The sequence below is a fragment of the Crotalus tigris genome, unplaced genomic scaffold, assembly GCF_016545835.1.
Source record: "Crotalus tigris isolate CLP2741 ecotype Arizona unplaced genomic scaffold, ASM1654583v1 scf7180000018016.4438896, whole genome shotgun sequence".
Lineage (NCBI taxonomy): Eukaryota > Metazoa > Chordata > Lepidosauria > Squamata > Viperidae > Crotalus > Crotalus tigris.
In genome coordinates, this window is record NW_024096778.1 from 1908163 (window position 1) to 1932760 (window position 24598).

General features: G+C 35.9%; 1 protein-coding gene across 49 annotated transcripts in view; it reads right to left on the reverse strand.

Moving 5' to 3' along the window:
* RIMS1 (regulating synaptic membrane exocytosis 1) overlaps positions 1-24598 on the reverse strand; it is a 262195-nt gene that overhangs the window by 74196 nt on the left and 163401 nt on the right. For 13 of the 49 annotated variants that reach the window (XM_039346652.1, XM_039346651.1, XM_039346657.1 and 10 more), the window contains 14 exons: positions 24152-24262; positions 21326-21425; positions 19830-19953; positions 18436-18471; positions 17967-18013; positions 16335-16447; positions 13870-14000; positions 11029-11200; positions 10767-10923; positions 9523-9594; positions 6648-6804; positions 5387-5512; positions 3179-3241; positions 815-892 (listed from right to left, as the gene is read on the reverse strand). In XM_039346652.1, the coding sequence (XP_039202586.1) occupies positions 815-892; positions 3179-3241; positions 5387-5512; positions 6648-6804; positions 9523-9594; positions 10767-10923; positions 11029-11200; positions 13870-14000; positions 16335-16447; positions 17967-18013; positions 18436-18471; positions 19830-19953; positions 21326-21425; positions 24152-24262 (1487 nt within the window). The remainder of the gene's footprint in view (positions 1-814; positions 893-3178; positions 3242-5386; positions 5513-6647; positions 6805-9522; positions 9595-10766; positions 10924-11028; positions 11201-13869; positions 14001-16334; positions 16448-17966; positions 18014-18435; positions 18472-19829; positions 19954-21325; positions 21426-24151; positions 24263-24598) is intronic. The other 36 variants (XM_039346689.1, XM_039346686.1, XM_039346688.1 and 33 more) reach the window with 10 other exon arrangements.

Consider the following 24598-nt stretch of genomic DNA (forward strand, 5'->3'; position numbering starts at 1 on the left):
TCAGCTGTGCAATGAATGTTTATACTGGAAAATAACTTAAATGGAATTAAAGTTTGACCAAACTACTTTGCTAGGCAGAAGGCTATACTGTTGTCTAAGAAGCGAAGGCAACCATAAAATTATGTTAAATTCATGGTGATATAATAAGGTATTTTCAAGTATCTTGACAATATGGATGTGGTTTGCCATAGACGGCTTTTGCTATTTTTTTTTACTTCCATGTCTAGTACAGGTGGCCCCTAACTTTTGATACAATTGGGTCACTAAGTGATGCCAGGCATAAAGTGAGTCATCACGTCACCAGTCGTTAAGCAAACCAGCTTCCCCCATTGACTTTGCTTGTTGGAAGCCATCTGGAAAGGTGCAAAAGGCAATCACAAGACCTAAGACTTTGTAACCATCATAGATATAAGCTGATTGCCAGGAATCCAAATTGCATTATATGATTGCAGGGATGCTGTGACAGTCATTATGAGGACTGGTCATAAGTCACATTTTTTAGTTATGTAGTAACTTGGAATTTCACTGAACCAATTGTCATAAGTTGAGGACTGCCTGTAAAGAACCCTGCTATTTTGTGATAATCTCCCATCTAAGAACTTGGTGAGGAGTAATCTGGCTTAGCTGTTATAGATCAGCCAAACAAGCTGGGTACTGCAACCTAGCAAAGCATTTAAGAGAAGGTGTGGCTGTGTTATGTGTTAAGTTATGTGTTAAGATAGAGAGGCTGGTTGACAATTCCATTTGAAAAATACGTCCTTTTTTCTCTAGAATTCTATGTGATAATTTCATGTGACAGCAACAGATTTCTTACCTGTAAAGATTCCAGTAAGTGCCATTCTCAAATAAAGGCATCTTGGGAGGTAGTGATTTATAGTGCCTAATAGAATTTCTTGAATGTGACAGAAAAGAAGGGGGAAAGAGCCATGCAAGAAACAAAAATATATAGGCAGAGATGAAACAGCTAGACCAAATAGTAAATTATGATGCAGCAAAACATTCATGTAAGTCATTTGCTGTTTGTTGGCAAATATTGTTAATAATTACATCTACTTGGCCCACTGGAGCAGGAATGTTGTGGGCCCAACTATCAAGGAAGTATACCTGATGGGACCTAGAAAAAAGGTCTTCTCTGTGGTGGTTCTCTACCTTGACAACATCATCCCTCCAGAGATAAGATTATGGACATAAGTGCTTCTTATTGCAGACATAGCAGGGAGGTTTCAACCTCATGTACAGTCAAAAGGGGATGCACTCAAAACCTCATGGTTCTGTTATAATGAACTGATGTATTCACCTTATACCATCTCCAAATGTTTTAAGTTTATACCTCACACATTCCGCAAAGCCTTAAACACATGGTTTTGTCAGCAGGCTTAGGGAATCTATTTAGACCCAATCAAGTGACTTGTCTCATCCTATTATCACCACCATGGAGTGGCGTGCCGGTTAATTGTGTATTTTTAACTGTGTATTTTTAATGCTATACACTGCCTGGAATCACTGTGTCAACTGGACAGCTACATAAATTTGTATGTATGTATAAATAAATAAATAATAAATAAATAAATAAATAAATAAATAAATAAATAAATAAATACTAACGGTGCTTGCTAATTTAATAAAAGTTTAAACTCTAACTATCTATTGAAGTTGTACTGCATCAAAGAAAAGATAAAAAATAGCAACTCACAGTCACTGAATTGTTCAGGAAAGGTTTATTCTTCAATTGCCCATATTTAAGCATAATTCTCAAGTTTATTTTTCCAGTATGTATGTATGTATGTATGTATGTATGTATGTATGTATGTATGTATATTAATAAAATAAAATTGTGAGTATGGCCTGCATGAGATAGAGTGAAGTGTCTTGGAATCTGATTTTCAATTTCAGAAAAGGACCGCAATCTTTTACAAAATAATAACAAACTATTCACCTATCACTTCTATTACTACTATATAATCGTTACATTGATTCATCTATAATATTCTGCTTTCCACATCTATTTTTTTTAAGATGTGACTACCAGGATTTCTTACCAGGTTTCCCTCCCCCTGTGAACAGCATAAGCTTTTGCAAGTTCACTTGCGGTATCTGGGGAAAAAGCATTTGCTGCTACTTTTGTTTATATACTACCGCCTTTCTGCAAATATCACCAAGGCTGTTATTTATTAATGAATTTACAGTTATGGATCAAAAAGAAGGATAAAAATGCAAGATCTGCAAAATAAAAGCCAGTTTGTGGCAAATATTAGGTAGGCTTATGTAATGTCATGGTTTCTGACCATCATTGTTTTGATCACTTTCATATCTTGATCATTTAATCCGATAGGCATAGTTGCCTCATTTGGATAACTAGAGATTAGGGGAGAGAGTAACTCCATCTGCCAAGAGTGATAGAAAGGGCATTTGAAAGTACACATATAGTTGTTTAAATTTCAGCACGTATAAGGACTTTGGACAGGAGTTGTTACAATCTCCCAGTGGATAACCTCAAAGGCAGAGAATCTATGGCTGAATGTGTGAGGTATAAACTTAAAACATTTGGAGATGGTATAAGGTGAATACATCAGTTCATTATAACAGAACCATGAGGTTTTGAGTGCATCCCCTTTTGACTGTACATGAGGTTGAAACCTCCCTGCTATGTCTGCAATAAGAAGCACTTATGTCCATAAAGTTTTGCAATGAATAAGAGCACTTAATTTTACATCAGAAATGATCAGTATATATAAAACAGAAAACTCAAAATAATAAAGCAAAAAAACTAAACAAATAATTGTAAAGAATGAAACATGGAATAATAACCCTGCCATACATTTGAAGGCCTATTTTTGCTTGTAGTTACAGCGCTTGCAACTGATCAATTGCTAAATATGAAATTTGTCCTAACAGAAGCTATAAGATCTAGACATTACAGGATATATAAACATATGAAACAGCTGCTCAGATCCATAGATTTGGATTCATTAAACTCATTCATTGAATCGACTGATGCTTCGGTATAAGAAAACTTTTAAAAATAACTAAACAATTAGGCAGCCTATCATTTGCAGTAGGACTAACAGGAATACTAGTTTCTGAGGAAACAGAATGACTTGTAAAATAAAAAAAGATGTGAAAGACATACACCAGAACTATTTATAAGCAAGCTTAGTTACCAAATGCCTGTATTTACCTGGTAGTATGTAGGCACTCTGCACTTCTTCCTCGTTTTGCCCTGGGCAGCATAAGAAGCTCACTGCACAGACAGGATTGGACGATGAATGAACAGTTACATAAATATGAAGCATTAAATAGCATGAATTTATGCCATGATATGTAAATGAAAACACAAAATAAACCAGAAATTCTGAACTGAGATAGTCCTTTTGATAAGCTTTAAATAATTTTTTATTAGACTACTCCTTTTATATGTCAGCAAAAAGTAGCTATTTACTACATTAGATCAATTTTTTTACAAATAAAGCTTTAGTACAATTAAACCTAATTTGTTTCAACAAATTTCTAAGCAACCTAAATTTACACACTACTGAGCCTTAACATCCAAAACAGTTTTGAAAGTTTTGTTTCTCAAGTCATATTTGGCAGGATTTTCTACTATTTCACATTATAAACAAGTGTAATGAAAGTAAAAGTTTCATTAAAATAAGCACAAAATGCTCAGAGTTAAGAAACATAGCATGAAAGTGTCTCTCTGCTCCTAGAAAAGAATTAGGGAAGCCCAAAAATTACTAGCTATTACTAGCCTTATTAACATACTTAATGTTATGTTTTCAAGGTTGTTTTCATCTGTTCTTGATAGCAAATGCCTACATGTAAAATTTAAACCCTTTAAAAAAAAAGAAAGAAAACAAGGCACCACACATTAATTTTAGCCTGGTCCAGACTGGTGTTTCTTCATTAGAAGCAGCTGTAAGTTACAGAAAACCATGAAACAAAAACAAAGAGAGTAGTTCTTGGGTATAGCATGCATGCTAATAATAATATCTCTTTTTTTAAAAAAAAATGGATAAATAAAAATGAATTCCTCATAAAATAGATTATTTTGTCAAGTAAAGCTTATGTTTATGAAGCTATGACATTATAAAAAAAAACATGTTTACTAGGCAGATAAATTTAAATATTTTTGAGGTAGCAAAACTCTGAACTATATGCCACCATACTATTATGTACTTGGAGAACTATCAGCAATGTAAATTGAATAATAAGATTGACAAAAAGTGTTAACATATAATTCACTGCCATCTGGCGTGCTATCTAACAGCATTATAGTAATCTTAGTAGTAAAACTATGAAATTTAATATTTTACATGTGAACCAAAATACTGCAAAGAATAATAAAGAATAGAGCTATTCCATAAATTCTACACGGAAAATCATAGAACATTGTTCCTCTTCCAATCTTGTCCCCAGGGTATCATTAAAGGAATAGGTATGATGTATCCTTGACATAATAGTTGTCAGATTTGCAAAAGTGCCATCGCATGCCACATTTAGCCTACAAATTCTAACAACAAATTGTTGATGTACACATACAAGCCACAAAGCTGAGATTGCTATGGAGAGACATTAATGTTCCCTTATTTTTTTAATATGTCCTCCCCTAGTTTATCAAAGTGGCAGCTGATTATCCAGAAAGTACTGTTTTTGTAAAATCCAGCAGTCATCATCCTGTTAATTGTACAAATCAGAGCATCAGACATCCCACATTCTGCTCAGAGAGTTCTTAACACATTTCTTACAAAGCACTGTTCAGTTCAGGGTTAGAGTTAGGCTAAAGATGCAAGCCGATCCACTAATTAACTGTTCTCTCTGTCAGGAAATTTCTCCTTAGTTCCAAATGGATCTCTCATTAATGAGAGAACCTGTTGCTTCTTGTCCTACCCTCAGCAGCTTCAGACAATGTCAACCCCCTCCTAGCTGTGGCAATCCCTCAATTACTAGAAAGACAGCATAAAAAAAATGTTTGAGAAATTGGCAGCAAAAACAGTGACTGTAGCGTTCAGTAAGGTAGAAAAGCTCCACAAAGAGGTGGGTAAAAGGATTGCCTTAAGATTTGAATAGTTACTTGGTTGCTGCTGTTATACCGTAAATGCCGGCGTACAAGGCGACCCGGCGTATAAGATGACCCCCGTCTTTATAGCCGGGCCGCATTCCTAGAACGTCGTCTTATACGCCGGAAACTACCAGTATTTCCGGCGTATAAGACGACTCGGCGTATAAGACGACCCCCGTCTTTGGCGCCGATTTCAGCGCTCGCGGAAGTCGTCTTATACGCCGGCATTTACGGTAGATATGAGGACTTTTTTCATCTATTTTAGACAGAAAGTATTTTCAAAGCTGCACTGGTACTTTAATAGAAATATAAAGATAAAAAACATACCCTTCTTGATCTGATAAATACTGATTATCCCTATCTCTGGGTCTGCGGTCAACTGGGCTTCGGGAGGCATCATGGTGTCTAGTTGGAGAACGTGATCTTCTCATTTGATGAATTTCATCTAAACTCCTGGTTTATAGAGTAATGAACAAATACATTAATATAAATGAATGTGTAAAATTCTTAAGTCTGATAACTTTGATGCAAATAGAGGAATATTGATCTAGGAATGCAAAATACATATAATCCAGTCCAGTATAATAGCTTTTTGTAGCCATTTGTTCTCCTGATGTGTTGTGACTAACATTTTCAGAATTTCCAGGTAGTACATAATTAATATTAATATTTAATTTAGTGACTTGATGGTGAGAGAAAACAAAAACCCTTGGCAATATTGCTGAATTCTTCTGGTATTTCCTTGGTGCCCCAAGCTTTTTGGCAAGAGCTCTAGCTCTTGCTCTATAAATTACTTCCTTGACAGGAAGGCCTAAGGACAGTGTGGAACATGATGGTATCAAAAAGTAAAATGTGTTAAGCCAGTGGTTCTCAACCTTTTCAATGCCGTGACCCCAACCGGTCATAAGTCAAGGACTACTCAACCGGTCGTAAGTCGAGGACTACTCAACTGGTGCAGCACCATTTGCAGAATGGGACTTTTGGCGGGCTCAGCAGGGCAGAGACAGCCTGGACAATTCCTATTGGCTTTTGAAAGCCAATAGAATTAGACTCTATTCAAGAGAGTCTATTCTATTGGCTTTCAAAAGCCAATAGAATAAAAGGGAGTAGCACAGCTAAGGAAAAGGAGAAAAAAATGGCGGACTGCATTGTTTGGCGACCCCTGTGAAATGGTCGTTCGACCCCAAATGGGGTCCCGATCCACAGGTTGAGAACCACTGCGTTAAGCAATTGATAGAATAATCTTATTTAGGAAACAGTGAATGAAGAATTGCTTAGTTATAGTCTGTTATTAAGAGAACTACACAAGAATCTAATAATTCTCCTCATGGCAAATTGACCATGGCAGAGGCAACAGTCACCCTCCTGTCAAAGGGAGCACAAAATACCTAAAAAGAATATAAACTTTACATATCTATAACCACAAAAATCTGCTTCTCTCACAGTTGCCACTTTTAAATTCAGATGAATTCAATGGAAAATTGTCAAAAATACTGTAGTGGGGTTCTAGATTACTCCATTTCGTATAGACTAACAGTTAATGTTAGTGCAAGAGTTAATGATGAAGCAGCTACATTTTCAATCTTACCTCTGTAATGGCACATTTGGTAAACGAGAACGGGTCCTGCCCTGATCGTCACCACGGTGAGGAGATACAGATCGTGAACGATGATGAGTTGTTCTTTGCTGTTCTGGCACAGTTAATGTTGCAGATTTACTTTCTCTACTGCTAGACCTATAGCCTACTGGTAAAAATGCAACAAAATTAATTTAGTTTGGATCACAAATAGTAATGAATTAATAATCAGATTGGTCTTTTCAAGAAAGCATCTTTGTTTATTACAAGATTTTCAAATAGCTGTTTCACCAGTGAAAATCCTGAAATATCATGCAACTAGGTCTAACAAATAGCATTATACTTAAATATATATAAGAGGGAAAAGCATAAACATGGGTACAGAAGAATTTACATGCAGACTAAGAAATTCCCAGAGGTGAAAAAATGAAAAAGAACAAATATAATATCTAAATAATAATTAGATATTAATTTCTAGGATGGTCAGTTTTTCAAATCTTCAGTATTTTCAGATGAAATCTGTACATCTTTGACTGCAACACTGAAACAATGTTATTGCCCAAATTACTGCAAGCAACAGAATAGTTTGTGAGTAATTGTTCTATGATTGAAGCTTCAGTTTCATTTTCAGTTAAGTTAGCTGCTGATGTGAATACGATACAAAATTCACTTAAGAAAGTACTGCTCAACGCTGAAAAAATCAGTAGAACTTCCTTTGCCCAGAATTAAACGTTTTTGCTATCACTATCACAAAGTATTGTTAGTGGACCTAGCACATAAAAAACAATAGACAAAGAAAACTATAACTAAAGGCCATCAAAATTGCAAATTAGTTACAGAGCTTACAATATGAATGCAGACATGAATGATGCCTTCCACTGAAATAGCAAAAGCCATACATGGCTTCTTGTTGAAAGAAAATTTACATTTTGTTCTCCTATAGGAAGAACTATGTATGCACGGGAAGCATGATGAACCAATGGAGTTCAAAAAGAAAATCTTTCAAAAGGTGAAAAGATACCAACTCGCAATCAAGTTCTTCTAACAATAAGAAGAAAAGGCCTGAACTGTAGCATAAATAGCAGCAGGCTACTTAAATCAATCCTTTAGGTGAAGGAACAGTATATAAATTAAATATAGTGGTTCTTAAAGAACCTCAGCTTCTAAGGAAGAATACAAAGGAGTTTATAGGAATCCTCATGCAGAATATATTCCATACTTGTCTCTCATAAATTCTGTGTGATTGCTTTGTGAATGGAAGATGATTTTTGACATGGATAAAATAATTGCTTATGATGTAAATTATGAAATAACTTTCCCTGTTTAATTATATTTATGTTAAAATGCATCCTTATCTGCAAAACTAAAACTATCAAGGATTTTTAAACATATACATTAGAAAATGGAAATATATATCAGTGATGGCGAACCTTTTAGAGACTGAGTGCCCAAACTGCAACCCAAAACCCACTTATGCATTGTCGTGTGGTGGGCGTGGCCCATTGGCTGGGCATGGCCCATTGGCTGGGCGTGGTTGCAGTGGTAACGGTAGACTGGGTGGGAGTAAAAAGTTCAATCAATCAATTCCAACTTTGCAAAATCTTTTTGTTCCTGCGAGAAGTTGAAATTGACTGATTGAACCTTTTTTTGGGGGGGTACACGGCGGCGGAGGCCTAAAGCGAAAAGGTTTTATAAAACCCAGCTGAAAGCCTAGGACTGGGGCGATGGTGCACGTGCCCACAGAGAGGGCTCTGAGTGCTTTTATTCAATAGCCTATGTTGCCAATAGACAGTATAAAGACAGCATTGTATGACAAAAGGTAACAACATATGGATTAATTATAACAATATAACTGAGTTTATTAGCTTATTTATTAGTAAGCTAATTTAGAGAAGCTCAACTATTGTTGAAGAAAAATGACAAAATAGATGATTAACTATTATGACATCTTTCTTGATTTTCAGTTAACAGAGCACTGCATTCTTTAACATAATTAACACCTCCCAAAAATACGGTAGAATGAATTTAGGTGATATACTGTTCTAGGGTTGTTGGACAATGTTGTTGTATAATGTGCATTAATATATACTAGCCAAAATAGCATTGGTAACCATACTAGCCAGTCATTATTTCAAATAGAAAAAAGTAAGAATAACTAAAATTCTTTCAAACTGTTTATTTCAGTTCATTATCTGGTTGAAATATCTGATTGAAATGTGAAGTTGGGTCTAATGTTTGTTTTTTTGAACATATTTTTCAAATCAGGCTATGACTGGCTGCAGGAAACATGCAACATTTTCTGTATTTGTAGAATTTTGATTTTATCTTTTTACAGAAATTACATCTTGTTTTATGGATATATTTAAGATAAATAAAACTAATTAATGTTTGTAAGAATTATAAAATATATCGCCATGCTTCATGCACTACATACAGCCATGCATTTTCAATATGTTCCATGGTGCACCTATCTAGCTTGAAAACAAGAAAAATTAATTGAGATTTTTATTACTTGGACTATACATTTGAATATATTTTTGTATTATCTTTTATTTCAAAACAGATCTTTAACCCATGATGCCTACATTTTGTACAAACAGGTTTATTAGTTGTTTACATTGGTATCAATATTAAATATTAATATTGTAACAAATCATTGCCTCTGACCATTCTCTACAGCTGTAGTAGAATGGAAGATTAATTTTAATTCAGGATCAAATAAATTTTAGAATGTGTCACCGTGGAACAATACAACATGCACCTTTCTAGAAAACATGATCTCCCAACTCAAGTTCTTTCAAAAATCTAAAAAATTCAAACTTGGAAGAGGAAAAGGGACAGGGAAGTGGAAGCAAAGGATGTAGGACCATGCTCTTCACCCACGCACCTGAAGGAACTACTCCAATACCATCATCAACCTCATTATCTGAGATGTCACTATCACTGATTCGCTGAGATCCTGTGCAACAGTAAGGCAAATACTGTATACTTGATACTTTTGCAAAAGGTTAAAATATGTGTAAGCAAAAATTATTTGGGAGAGTTAAATAAATGGGATGCATTCAGAACTAAAAAAAAGAGATAATAATAATTGTGTAAAAAAAGCTATTGCAAAATGGCTCAGAATCAGAACATATTTTCATCTGTGCTACTAGCTATAGTTCCAAGCATATTGTGACATTACAATGACTCATTGGATTGTAGCATTTATTGTGAACTTGCCCATACAGAGACCTGGTATATCTGATTTCACATTACTTAATTGCTACTGTATATATCTTATCCTATATATCAAATGTACCTCATACTTCTTTCTCCTATTTTACCCACAACAACCCGCCAGGTGTGTTGGGCTGTGATTGGCCCAAAGTCACTTGGCTGGCTTTCACGCTTAAGGCGGGACTACAACTCAGTCTTCTGAGTTTTGCCTTAACCACTGCACCATAACTGGTTCACTAAAGTTCATACATCATATTAAACCAAACCAAACCAATTCACATTATGGTTTAGTGCAACATGTGAATCCAATGATCCACACAAGCAAGTACAGACTGACGTTTAAGTTATTATGGGATCGATGAGTATCCATAAATTATAGCTGAGCCAAAAAGGACAACAGTTTCCATTCTCATGTTAACTGTGAACCTAAACCATCTAATGAAAAAAGTTAAGAGGTAATGAAATTGGACAGTATTGAAAATCTTATTGACAAATCATCAAAAGAAAAGCTGCTGAACATAGAGGCAGCAACAAAGCACTCCTAGCAGACATTTCTTGACCTCAAAAATGAAAGTAGGAAGCATTCCTCTTACTTCGTCAGATTTCGGGATGATGGCAATATAGCCAAGTCTGGTCTTTGCAAACACTATCATAATAATTACAATCACAATATTATGCATGCCCTTTTAAAAACAAGTCCTACTCAGTTTAAAGAACCTGATTTTCAGCCTAAAAAGGTTACTTTCCTATGGAAGTTCTGAAAACACTGAGACGGCATGATTTAAATCTTAGTGCAGATCTTTGAAACCCATACGTTTTACTGAATGTAGTTGCTTAAATTATTATAAATGTTTACATCATAATTACTAGTCAAAAAGTTCTATCAAAATGAAAGCGGAATTCTGCACCTACTTTGCAATTTTTTGCTGGAATTTTCTCCACCATGGACATGTCTCCTTGGCATGAAAGGTGATGGCTGAGGAAGAGGTAGTGAGGATTCATCATGGGTCTGCAGCTTATACCAATGTGGATCATCGTCTAAAAGTGCAGTCTCCAACTCTATGAGAATCTATGAGAAAGTACAGCAAAATTAATTTTCGTTTAACAAGAGGAACAAACTGCTTCAAGATTCTGTTCCACATTTAAAATAAAATGATGGCACATGCACATTCACCTCTCCGAGGAAGTCACTTTCTTCTTCTTGCACTCTTGGCTGATCCCAAACAGTGATTTCTAACATCCGTTCTCTAAAATCTTTACGGTGCACATGCGAATAGAGAAATGTTTGGTTCCATTTTGGTTCTAAGCTTTTCTTTACTGTTTTTGTCCTTCTTTTACTCTTATCGCTGAAACATAAAAAGTCACTGTAAATCATCATCAGAAATCCAGATATGTATTTCCATCCCAGGCCTTAAGCTTCATGATGAACTACAGTTATGATTCCAGTGTTTTCACTTCCCACTGTAAAGAAGCAAGGGAAGATCCCCTATTCAGCTGATTAGCTGCTTCAAACTCAATAACCCAGCAGCACTGTAGAGTTGAACACTATAAAAGATTGCTGTGGTTGGATTCACAGCTTAGTAAGTGAAATGGTTGATCAAGGGACAGACAGAATGAATCCATTGAGACAGTTACCGTATTATCCACCATAAGTAATTTATTATATAAGAAACGGTTGCTGGAATTGGGTATGTCTAGTTCAGGGGTATGCAACCCAAAACACTCAAAGAGCCACTTGGACCCGTTTCCCACCAAAAACAAAACACCGGGAGCCGCAAAACCCTTTTGATATCTAAAATGAAGATAACACTGCATATATCCTTTTTTACCTTTATTATAGGTGTGTGTGTGTTTGTGTGTGTGTATGTATGTGGGTGTGTGTGTGTGTATGTATGTATATATATATATGTGTGTGTGTGTATATATATATATATATATATACACACACACAACACATACATACATACATACATACACACACACACACACACACAGGTAAAAAAGGATATATGCAGTGTTATCTTCATTTTAGATGTCAAAAGTATCTCTCTCTCTCTGTCTCTCTCTCTCCCTCCCTCTCTATCTGCCCTTGGTCTGCCACTCCTCTTCCCCCACTCTCTTTCTTTCTCTCTCTCTTTCCTCTCTCTCTCTCTCCCTCCCTCTCTCTCTCTTTGTCTCTCTTTCTCCTCCCCTCTCCTATCTGCTGCTCACCTGGCAAGCTTCAAGCTGTTGTCCACAAGCTCAGGAGTAGGCAACCTCGTCTCTTTTATGACTCATGGACTTCAACTCCCAGAATTCCTGAGTCAGCCTACCTGGGCTAGCTAGCTCTCTCCTGCCCTTCCTGCTTCCTGCAGAGACGCAGCAAAGGGAGCAGCTCCGCCCAGTAAGCTTTTCAGCTCCTCGGAGAACACTGTGAGTGCACGGTCTTTTACACATACACATACACACACACAAAAACACAAACACACACACACACACAGAGAGAGAGAGAGAGAGAGAGAGAGAGAGAGAGAGACAGAGACAGAGACAGAGAAGCAGGGAAGCGCAATTGCTTCTCTCTGTCTCTGTCTCTCTCTGCAGAGGCAGAGGAGGCTGGGAGCCACAAGGGGAGACTCAAAGAGCCGCATGCGGCTCCGGAGCCGCAGGTTGCCGACCTGTGGTCTAGTTTAACGAATAGAAGGACGAGGGGGAACATGATAGCAGTGTTCCAGTATCTCAGGGGCTGCCACAAAGAAGAGGGAGTCAAGCTATTCTCCAAAGCACCTGAAGGAAGGACAAAAAGCAATGGATGGAAACTAATCAAGGAGAGAAGCAACCTAGAACTAAGGAGAAACTTCCTGACAGTTAGAACAATTAACCAATGGAACAACCTGCCTCCAGAAGTTGTGAGTGCTCCAACACTGGAAGTGTTTAAGAAGAGACTGGACAGCCATTTGTCTGAAACGGTATAGGATTTCCTGCCTGAGCAGGGGGTTGGACTCGATGACCTCCAAGGTCTCTTCCAACTTCATTATTATTATTATTATTATTATTATTATTATTATTATTATTATTATTATTATTACTACTACTACTACTACTACTACTACTACTACTACTACTAAATTAAATATTATTATTAACACATTAAAAACACAGCAAAAATGTAAACAAGTATAAACATTATTTGGACAACCATATAAAATGAAATAATATAAACACATAAATAATAAGAAAATCTTAGCCAGACTCTATGCCAGTGGTTCTCAACCTTTCTAATGCTGCGACCCCATAATACAGTTCCCTATGTTGTGGTGACCCCCAACCACTTATACATCACCGGGTGCCAGGGGCGTGGCCAAAGAAAAGGGGGAAAAATGGTGGACAGCCTTGTTTGGCGACCCCCGTGAAATGGTCGTTTGACCCCAAATGGGGTCCCGACCCACAGGTTGAGAACCACTGCTCTATGCTGTTTTTTGGTATAAAGGTTATAATTATTACATTATTCAAGGAAAATAACTGTCGGCTAGTGCTGGCCTTCAGAATATCCTATTGCACATCAATTAGCAGACTTCTGACCCAGTAGTATAAAGTAGATGTCAACATTTAATGCTAATATTACACACAATTGACTTCTGCTTGTAGGAAAAATTGGGGTGGGAAAAAAATGGAACTGATAAAGTTATGGAAAAAAATGGATTATTCCAGAACAGTGTTTCTCAATTTTGTCGACATTAAGATGTGTGGACGTTCATTCCCCAAATTTCCCAGCCAGCCTGCTTAAAGTTGCCAAGGTTGAGCAACACTGTTCTAGAACAGAAGATATGGTAAAATAATGCATCGTCCTTTGCACCTGAATACTTTGGTGTTGTTTAGAAGACAGATTCTGATTTGCATCAAAGAAAATAAAATTAAAAACTAGCCACTAACCCTTCATCAAGAGGAATAATATTGAAGTTGCAACGAATTTCACAATTAAAGGGCTTAATTGAGATGCTTCAATCTGTACAATACAGTCTTTCATTTGAAGTCTTACCTTCTATCTGGAAGAAAATACATTTTCACATATGGGTTTCTTGGTCGTCCATCTATTCTAGGTGGCAGATCTGTTGCTTGAAGAACATTCACTATTAACTGATGCCCCACTTTATCATACCACAGTTTAACCTAAAATATTAAAAGAGCTCTACATTATCAATGAAATATGTCAATTTGGGTTTATTTTTATCTACATTAGACTGATAAAGGAAGCAACAATACATTCATTAAATAATAGAAAACATACAAGTAATCCATTGGATTTATGGGAGATAATTTGGATTAGAAATGTTAAATTTACACAAGCCCAAAATTTGAAAGAAAATTTTTATAAAATGTTTTATAGGTGGCATTTAGATCCTAAAAAATTATCTTGTGTGTATTCTAACTTACAACCCAAATGTTGGAGGTGTGGTAATACTGATGCAACTTATTTTCATGTTTGGTGGAATTGTAAAAAGGTTAAGGCTTTTTGGATTATGATTTGGTGGAATATTCAAAAGATTTTTAAAAGGAAGATAAAGTTTACTCCTCAATTATTTTTATTGGGTATTTTTACGGATTTAGATGTTAAAGAAACTATTTTGATGTTGAATTTATTAACTGCAGCAAGGTTATTAGTAGGTTTATATTGGAAGAAAGATTCATTGCCTACCTTAGAAGAATGGATACTTAACATTTCTAATTTAGCAGAAATGGCTAAAATTTCTGCTTATTTAAAGGATCATACACAAGAAAGATATATTATGGTATGGAGAAGATGGATAGATTATATTCAGAATAAATATGGAACTCAAAAGTTCCATTTATTTTATGATTAAAATTTTATAACAAGTGTTTTATAAGAGATTTGTTTATACTATCATGATGTTAAAGTTTAAGGGGAGTTAAGGGTTAAGTATGAATTTGTTTATTATATAATATTTTTATATAATATATGTTGATTTTGTTTATTTTGTTATTAATAACCCTGTATTCTGCTCTGGGGGGGTGGGGGGTGGGAGTGGGGGGGGTAAGTAGGTTAGATAATAGAATTAAAGTAAGATATAGATAGGGTAATTTATGAGAGAGGTGTTGCTTGGTCATTTCCCTGGTACTGTATCCAAAGAGGGATGAGAGTGGAGGAGGAAGGGTAGGGAGGAAGTAGGATGGTAAGAGAAGAGGGGGAGGGGAGAGAGAGGTGAGGGGAGGTGAGAAAGAAGAGGGAAGTAAAGGAGAGTGTTAGAGAGGGTGGATGCAGTTTGGGGGGAGGTGGGCAAGCAAAACTTATGGTTATGTGTATGAATTTATTTTATTTTGTTAAATGTGAATTTTTATATTTATGTAATTGATAAATGGAAAATAAAACTTTTAAATAAAAAAAAGAAAGAAAACATACAAGTATTTCTTCTCCACATTAAACCCTGTCTATGATATGCTACCTTCAACTAAAATATCTTGATCTAAGGAAACTGATTTGAAAGGAAATCTGGGAAGTAAAAAAAATGGAGGAACTTTTCCCATACAAATTATGATTAAGCTACAAAATGCACTAAAAATGGGATTTTGTAATGTCTGTTAGATTGCTTTTAAATGGGATTAGACAGCTTCATGTAGGATGAATCTATAAATGAGTATGTATATTATCTATATGTGACTTCCACTCCAAAGGCAGGTTCTTGGCAGGCAACAACAGGAGAGGATTATTCTTTAGATTCTACTGTATAAGAGGACAACTGAAGGCAGGAATTAATATCTGAAGGTGCATGGTACAATGTACCCAGCAGCCCAATCTATTGAATCAATTTACTCAGTCAGCTATGTCATATTTTTTTAAAGCTGAGAGTTTACTTCAGTGATTGTAATAGGTAGGAAAACTGTACAGGATGGATCTGAGTTTATTGTTTTTGCCATCTTTCACATCAGCTACCATTTTGTACATATCATTCCCATTCCCTGCCCTGTAAGACAGTACACTGCCATTCCCCAAACAACTTTTGGGGAATAAGCTTCCAACAGAGCAATTAAATATCACCATGTAGCATTGTCTGTATATGTGTGTGTGTGTGTGTGTGTTTGTATGGATCTGTGTTCATATTTCGATAGATGCACATGTGAATAAAAGTGGGGTCAGTGGCTAGTGAGTGGCTAACATAAAGAGGAACCATTCTTATAGCAGGACTGAGTTTGAAGTTCATTTTTAAAAATTGGTTCTCATAACATAGGATTGGTCCTGTTGTGTAAGTACATGCCAAAATATTTTCTGAGGAATAGATTATTATGGAAAAAATATGGCACCTAGGAGTTGAAAATGAGTGATAACACACAATCAATCAATCGTTTTTAATGCTATGTTGTAGGCATACACATATGCTTAGTTAAAATGCAGTAAACTTACATTTACCAAACAATGTAAATATAAATATTGCGAGATATCTACGAGCAGACAGAATGTGTTTTCTAGCACCATAATTCTATACTTACTGACAGTTGCCCAGGTAGGACTTGTGGTGCATCTTTTAAAGCTCCAGGGCTTGTAGGGGAAATAACAGAAATTGAAGGCCGTTCCATTTTTTGAGATTCAAATGAGCTAGAACCTAGAAAGAGAAGGAAGAAGATAGAATAATAATAAAGAATTTGAAAGAAATTATCTTAAAAGAAGAAGGTATGAGTGAACAAGAGAGCACTAGCCAAAATAACAACAATGATAGCAACAATAACAATAACGGAAATAACTGGCCCTTCCTTTTTTGCCCTATCTGCAAAAGAAATGGTAGAAAGAAAAAAAAAGAAAAAAGAGAACAAGAAAAATTAAATGAAATAAATGAAATAAAAAGACTTAAATACTTAGAAATGCCAAAATATATTACATTTTCAACAAAACATTAAGTTTTAAATACTTGTAAACACAATATAGCTTTTGAGCAAGGAGAGCTATTGAAACTTATCAGTCATGGAAATCAAATATAATTCCTCTATATATTATATTCCTAATATAATAGTTTACATTTATTGTAGTCTATACACGAGGAGATAAATTTGCTACAACATGAGGAAAGCCCTGATACAGTAGATTTTAAAAGAAAGGGATAGAGAAATGTTTGCAGTTCTTTTGCGAAAGATAAGGAATGATAAGGAATTTCTTTTTTAAAAAAGTGTCAGAAAAATGAGTATTTGTTCCTGGAGTTATTTCTCAGTTGTACTATAATGGATAATTGTGACACTAGAGTTGTGAAAGAAAGGAAGAAAAGAAAGGAAGAAATACTAAAGTTGAAAATTCACTCTGTACTGCTCTAAAAATTACGCATTTGTTTTCCAACAAAGAATCTAGTTTATATTCAGCCAAAATTTCTTGTGTTACGCCTAGAATGGTGGAATTTGGACAACCTCAGCTGACAAAATGGAAAATTAAGCCACATGATATTATGTCTTCTTTTCTGGGTTTGAAAATCAACATTAAACTAGAACTCTAGTTCAGAAAACTCTGGAAAAAGGGGAGAGAAAAAATGCCAGTTCTCATGATTATACTTTAGGCTGGCGAGAAAGAGTTCAAAGTGAACAGTTAAAGTCAATTTGTATGATCAAACAGCATATATTGGTAACTTTTGTTCAAAACGAAAGCATGTCACAATCTTGTAATATGACTGCTGTTGACCAGTTTGTATCATGAGTCAGACAATGCAAATGGTTTCCCTGGTAGTATGTGCTACAGCTATTTATTGTCCTATGTATTTTAGCATGAATCTTGCAGACTATCATTTGGTATGAATAAAATATATACAGCATGACTACCGTATTTTCCGGCGTATAAGACGACTTTCTAAAGCCTGGAGATCGGCGCCGAAGTCGGGGGTCATCTTATATGCCGAGTCGTCTTATACGCTGGAAATTATGGTAGTTTCCGGCGTATAAGATGACTTTCTAGGCATGGAAATAGGCGCCGAAGTCGGGGGTTGTCTTATACGCCGAGTCGTCCTATACGCCAGAAAATACGGTAAGTATAAAAAATCACTGTGGATAGAGGGATGACTGTGCTGGTAAACTAAGTAATACTGAATGAAAAGTTATGAATCAACATTGTTCAATCTCAGCAGTTGGAACAAAATCAATACTCACTAGACTCTAGTGGAGGATGAGAAGTTTCGGGAATCCTTGGAATGTCACTGAAATACACATGTATAAATAAAATTTTGAAATGCCTGTTGATCTACAGAACAATGTTATAAACTAATTTTAGTCCATATATACAAGTATTAATGCTATTTAATAAAGAGGTTAAGACCTTGAATGTTTATTCAAAAAATTTTTTTTTGATTCCAGATTTAATGCTTTTGACATATCTCTTTTAGACAGTTACTTTTCTTGAATTTGCTCAATTTCTTAAGAAAGATGGGAATTCACCTCTCTTAAGGAATATGATTTGAAAATGATACGAACAGCAATTTCAATGTAAATATTTATATTCTGGTTTGGCAGTCCGCAATATTTTTCTTCCAGACACCAGGAAAAAGTAAATAGGAGAGGAATGAAACTACAAAATACTAATTTGAAGGGGGGAATTCACTAGAAATGTTTATACACACACCTGAAGGAGTTTGCTGAATTAAACCTACAAAAGAACCTTATAATAACAGAGAGAGAAACAGAAAAGAAACTTGGAAACAGTTAGGCAAGCAAACATAATCCCCATTTTTAAATGCATGTTACAATATACATGGAAACACACCTAATTTCATTTATATAACTAAATATATCATACTGGATTTTAATCCAGAATGACTTCTAAAATATAAACTATAAGATTTTTTACCTTTAAACCCAAATGATCCAAGGAACTTTTGTTATACAGGAATTCAGAAAGATCCTAGATATGATCCTGCCTTTAATTTAATTTAAATGCCATTATTATAGACTACCACCCTCCGTAAGACTCCAGGCCTTTTAAAACATTGAATTAAGAACAATAACACCAACACTAAAAGAACAATATAGTGAGTGAAATGGTCTTCCCACCCAGCATCCAGTAATAGCAGCAATCTTAGAATTAAAAGCTCTAGAAGGAAGCTTAAGTCTTTCCCACCTTCCTAAATGAAGGAACAGTGTGTGAGGAATTCCAAAGGGAGGAGCTATTTTGACCCATTCTCCTGACAATCTTCTACAGACTTACACTGGGGAGGAGGGAATCAACAGCTGATATATTTTTATGAGATAATCCTGAATGTATTCAGGCAGAAGCTATTAAGGGCTGCACAGATGATAACCACCTGATTATTATCTGCAGCCAATGTTGTGTAGGCAACACTGATAGTATATGATTATGGTGGCCCTCACTCATTGATAAGAAGGCTGCTGGGTTTTGCTGTAGCTTCCTGATAGTCTTTAAGAGAAGCCCTTGGCATAGCACATTGCACTGTTCTATCCTAGACGGGATGAGGGCATATTGCAGTTAACAATTCAGATAGATACATGATGGTGTGCTTCATAACATAACATTCATCCTTTCCCAGCTGATTTAGCACATTGGGAGAGGAAAGGTAAAAATGAAGTGGTAATTAATAGAAAATAGACTGGATCCAAACTTGGTAACATCTACCATAGAGCCATTAAAATAAATGGATCTTAAATTAGCTTCAGTAAATCTGAAGAAGCAGTATAGCAGGAGATGTCTAACTGGTGATGAGATCTCTACCCAAATATACAAAACATGACATATATTAGTAAGAACATTTTCTCCTTATAGTTAACATTATACCTGAAGCTTTCCAAACTTGATGCCAAGGACTTTTGTCTTGAGAATCCAATGTTAAGGTTGCCCCTTCATTCTTGTTTACTTTACATTTTTAGTATGCCAATGTGTATCTTATTGTAATATTATATGCTTTTATATGACATGCCTGCATTTATGAGAGAGAAGGGAGAGAGAGACAGAGAGAAAGAAAGGGGAGGAGACTAAGAAAGAAATTGCAAAGCAAACTTTACCCAATAGGCCTTGAAACAATAATTTCAACTTGAGGTTCTGATTTGGATTCTAAAATAATATTGTAAACTTCTTCATTTGTAGCTCCAGGAAGTGGTTTACCATTCCACTCTAGAACTTCATCACCTGGAATTTAAAAACAAAGGATACATTCTTTTGTATGATTTCACTCACGGAGATACATGCATAAACAAATATAAATTGCTAGATTCTTTTCTAGGCCATATCTGTGGATGTAAATTCAAAGATAATAAAACTCTGCAATCTTCTGACATCAAAACACCAAGCTGTCACCAAAATTGAAATGGCTTGGCAGAAAGATGTCAGGGAACCTAACTGGGCAATCATCTAGTTCTGCTATCACACATCACAACATGCAATAGGGCCAGTATAGGTAGTTAGAGCCTAGCATGTGCTATTAAAGAGGAAGAATTTGATACCATTCTTCTTTTCTCTGTACTAGTACCAGGACTTCTTAATCAGTATATTCAGTCAGTCAATCAGTCTGTTTGTCTGTCTCTCTATCGTTGATTGATCACATTGTAAGCTTCCAGAGTCACTTCAACAGGGAGGTGGGCAGCATATAAATTTAATAAATAAATTTAATAAATAAATTTTAATAAATAAATTCAGCCAAGAGCAGAAGATTAACCAGGCAACATGAGGCAGACTAAAATCTATTTAAGTGATTTTAGTATTTAATTTTCTCAGGAGGTCTCAGATTTTGTTCTGTCAGGCTGTGAGCAGCTTGGCCATTTTGATATTAGACTGCAATGCAGCATATTTCCACTGTAACACAGTTGGTTGATTTCTTATTATCTCAAGGCAAAACCTGGTTTCCTTCCTTTAGCCGAGCAAATGTTTTTGCAGAGCTCTTGGGCTTGCAAACGCTTCCCATTATTCTTTATAACAAATCTCTGGTGCAGAAAAGGTCATTTCCTTCTTTCTGCCAAGATTTTTTTTTCTGCTTTAAAAAGAATAGTACGATCCAATATTTCTGCAGTTTTGGTTTACAGAAAGGTGCCCTTTGTTCATTAGCAGACATATATAGCCAATGTTACAAAGAATCTCATGCATGGATTTTCATATAAAGTTTATGGAAATTAGTCCAGAATTAAGGTTTTGTTTTGTTCACATAAACTGAAGTAATATCAATATTTAGATTATACATATTTTTTTCAGTTCTTTATACCTTTCTGTCAGATATAACTAAGATCTATATGCTCTTAGAGACATAACTTTATATATTATAAAAATAGTTTTAGCATATGCAGATCTTTACTTTGTGTACAGAGTACTTCTAAAAGTCCATCCAATAAAGACATATTTAACCAATAAAACTAGGCTCAGCTGAAATAGATAACCCTTACCTTGCCCCTAGTAAGCTGAAATATTTACGGAAGGAACTATACACTGAAACTGCAAATATAGTACACAACAGTAGCATTATACAGGTTTTGAGAATATTAAGACAAAATCATTCCCATAACTGAGATACCTGCTCTTAGATGTCCCACCACATCAGCCAAGCTACCTTTCTTTACTTTGGTAATGAAGGCACCAAGTCGTCCTAAATCGGTCATTTTTCCTCCTACAACCTGAAAATAAATATGCCACCTTTCAGAATACCAAACTGGATTTTAACTAAAATAATGGGAATCTATATTCAGTTCAATGCCTTTTACTTATATAACCACAGAAACCTTGCATCTTTCAGAGGAGGATAATTGCTTGTGCAAAGTTGATACTTTATATAGATTTTTTAAGAGATCCATATTCATGTGACTACTTAAACTTGCAAAAACTTCAGCTTAAGAACCCTTACTGCTGAATAACTGAGAGGCACTTCTGTTCTTGCAGAAGTGGAACTTACCTGTTTACTTTGTCAATCCAGGAAAACTGTTTGTTGCAAACATTTAATTACCAAAACAGGCAATATTTTTGTTGGTTTTTAACCTTATGTTTGCTGCCCAGAGTTGCAACTGATTAAGATTGGCAACCATCTAAACCAGGGGTCTTCAAACCTGGCCCTTTTATGACTTGTGGACTTCAATCCCAGAATTCCTCAGCCAGCGTGCCTGGCTGAGGAATTCTGGGAGTTGAAGTCCACAAGTCACAAAAGGGCCAAGTTTGAAGACCCCTGATCTAAACCAATCAATAGGAAGCATCATCACAGTAATGGAGTTTCCTGGCTTTTTATGTATGGAGCTGGTCTGACCTATCTTACTTAAAGTTGTGTGGGTGCCTTCTGATTGGCCTACCTACTTGATCTGGCTGTACTGTTTCATCTTAAGAGTGTTCCTTTCATTGTTTTTGTTCTCACTGATATGCGTATTGATTACTGGGTATGTGATGGGGAGGAAAGGAGAATATGCTCTGGGCCTTTGCTTTCTTTTTTAAATAGTAGTATACTAGGTTTGTCTCTCTGTGTCTGCTAATGGTTGATGTATGAGAATACCAAGCTATTATGAATTCTCTTGCTTTCTTGGATTTGGCTTGATCTAAAACACTTAGTTTTCCAATTGAATTTATGGTTCAATTTGCTGATGTGTCATGAAATTAAAGAATTTATATCAAGTCTTCTGGCTGCTTCCTGGTGTTCACATTATGCTAATCTTCTGATAGTGACTTTCACAGTTTTTATATGGTATGTTGTAAATAATTCCTGTTCTGCCTTTTTGTAGTTATTGGATTTAGGGCAGGGGTGTCAAACTGCCGGCCCGCAGGTCGGACGCATCATCAGGAAACCGCGCCCACCCCATTGCTGGCAATGGAGAAAAAGCTCTGATACGTTGTGCGACATCACGTGACGTCGCAAGTTAGACATGTCTGATTTAGGGGATTGTCTAAGAGAGATTGGAGAGATTGCTGCTGTGATGTTTGCATACAGTATCTTCTAATTTGTTTATGTATCTATCCATCAAACTGAAAGTAAGTGATGTGGCAAAGGTTTATCAGTTCTATGATTCTAGCTTTTTTCAGTTTTATACACTTGGCTAGGTTTGATGCTTTATATAGTAAAACTTCAATGGATATTCTGCCAGTGTTGAGTATATGGAGGTAAGAATGCTGTGACATCAAATTAGACAGTGATTTTATCTTTCACAATTGTTAAGCCTTTAATTTTCTCAAGGCATTAAAGTTGCATGTTCTATGAGCTATTAAGTTAATTGGTGAGTTCTCTGGTTAAATTGTTTGTTGGGGTAGTATTCCTCGTACGTGGCAAGGAATCTGAAATTTAGTTATATATTTATATTTCTAAAAACTAGGAATTCATGGAGAAAAAAAAAAGAGTGGTTGCTGACCTAACTGAATTATAAATAAATTTGTACCTACCCCAAGTACTCTGAAGAGGCAGAATGCTAGAAAATACCACATTTTTTGTATCAGCTTCCATTTAATATTTAACCCAAATGCTAACCAATTATTAACTAATGTACCAATTCAAATTCAAGTGCATAGATCTGAACAATGCACTATACCAGGGGTCAGCAAACTTAAACACTCAAAGAGCTACTTGGACCCGTTTCCCAGAGAAAAGAAAACACTGGGAGCGCAAAACTTGCACGTGCGAGGGGGGGAGCTTGATTGAAGAGTTTAATTAAAAAGAAATAAAGGCTGCTGTGCATGAGTTCTCCCTCTCTCTCTCTCTCTCTCTCTCTCCCCCCTCTCCCTCTCTTTGTCTCACTCTCTCTCTCTCTCTCTCTCTCTCTCTCTCTTTCTGATCTTCTGCTCACCTGGCAAGCTGGCTTCACACTGTTCTCCGACAAGCTGACACACATTCTTATTGGGCTGGCTCTCTCCTGCCCTTGGTCTGCCAGTCCTCTTCTCCCACTCAGAGAGAGAGAGAGAGAGAGAGAGAGAGAGAGAGAGAGAGAGAGAGAGAGAGAGGGAGAGGGAGAGGGAGAGAGAGAGAGAGAAGGGAAGCGCAAGTGACTCTCTCTCTGTCTCTGTCTCTGCAAATGGCTGAGGAGGCTGGGAGCTGCAGGAGAAGGCTCAACAAGCCACATGTGGCTCCGGAGCTGTGGGTTGCCGACCTGTGCACTATACAATAACTTAACCACACTGTTTGGGTCATACATTACACAGAGCCACAAACTGGCAAAATACAATTTAGCTATGCATATTGTGTGAACTCAACTTTAAAAATTAATAAGTTTGGCCCAGTTTAATTTCTGCTTCTTTTTCATCTCAAGGTCGTACTTGAATGATAGACTACTTTAAAACCTTGCTAAAAAAGAACTTAATAATTTCAGCCAAAGGCAAGTCTTCTTACAAAAGATTAATGGTAACAGGTTTACAGTATAGTGTTCAAGGCACTTACTTTGAGTCCCAGTAATGCACCTGACTCTTTTGGCATAGTTGTTCTCTTGTTGAGAATAACACGACCAATTAATCGATCTCCCTCTTTAGATGGTTGCCAAGTTACAGGATGCTATTATATACAAATACAGGAAAACAAATGAATTGAGAAATTGTTTTTGTATTAAAGACTTTGGGTTTCTACTTTTATAGTGATCACCTATTTTTATTACTTGCACTCATTATTTACGTGGATTGCTAGCTCCAAAATTAAAAAAAATGCATTATGTTTAACAACTAAAAATGTAAATCATATTTAACAACTTGCAACCAATAAGTATATTTCAGCTCATAAAAGGCATCTTTAACAAGACAATTCCAGATATCCCTATTACAGCAAAGTGTACAGCAGACACAAACACACAAACACACACTTGAATGAAATCTAATTCCTTTCATTTCTAGTAAG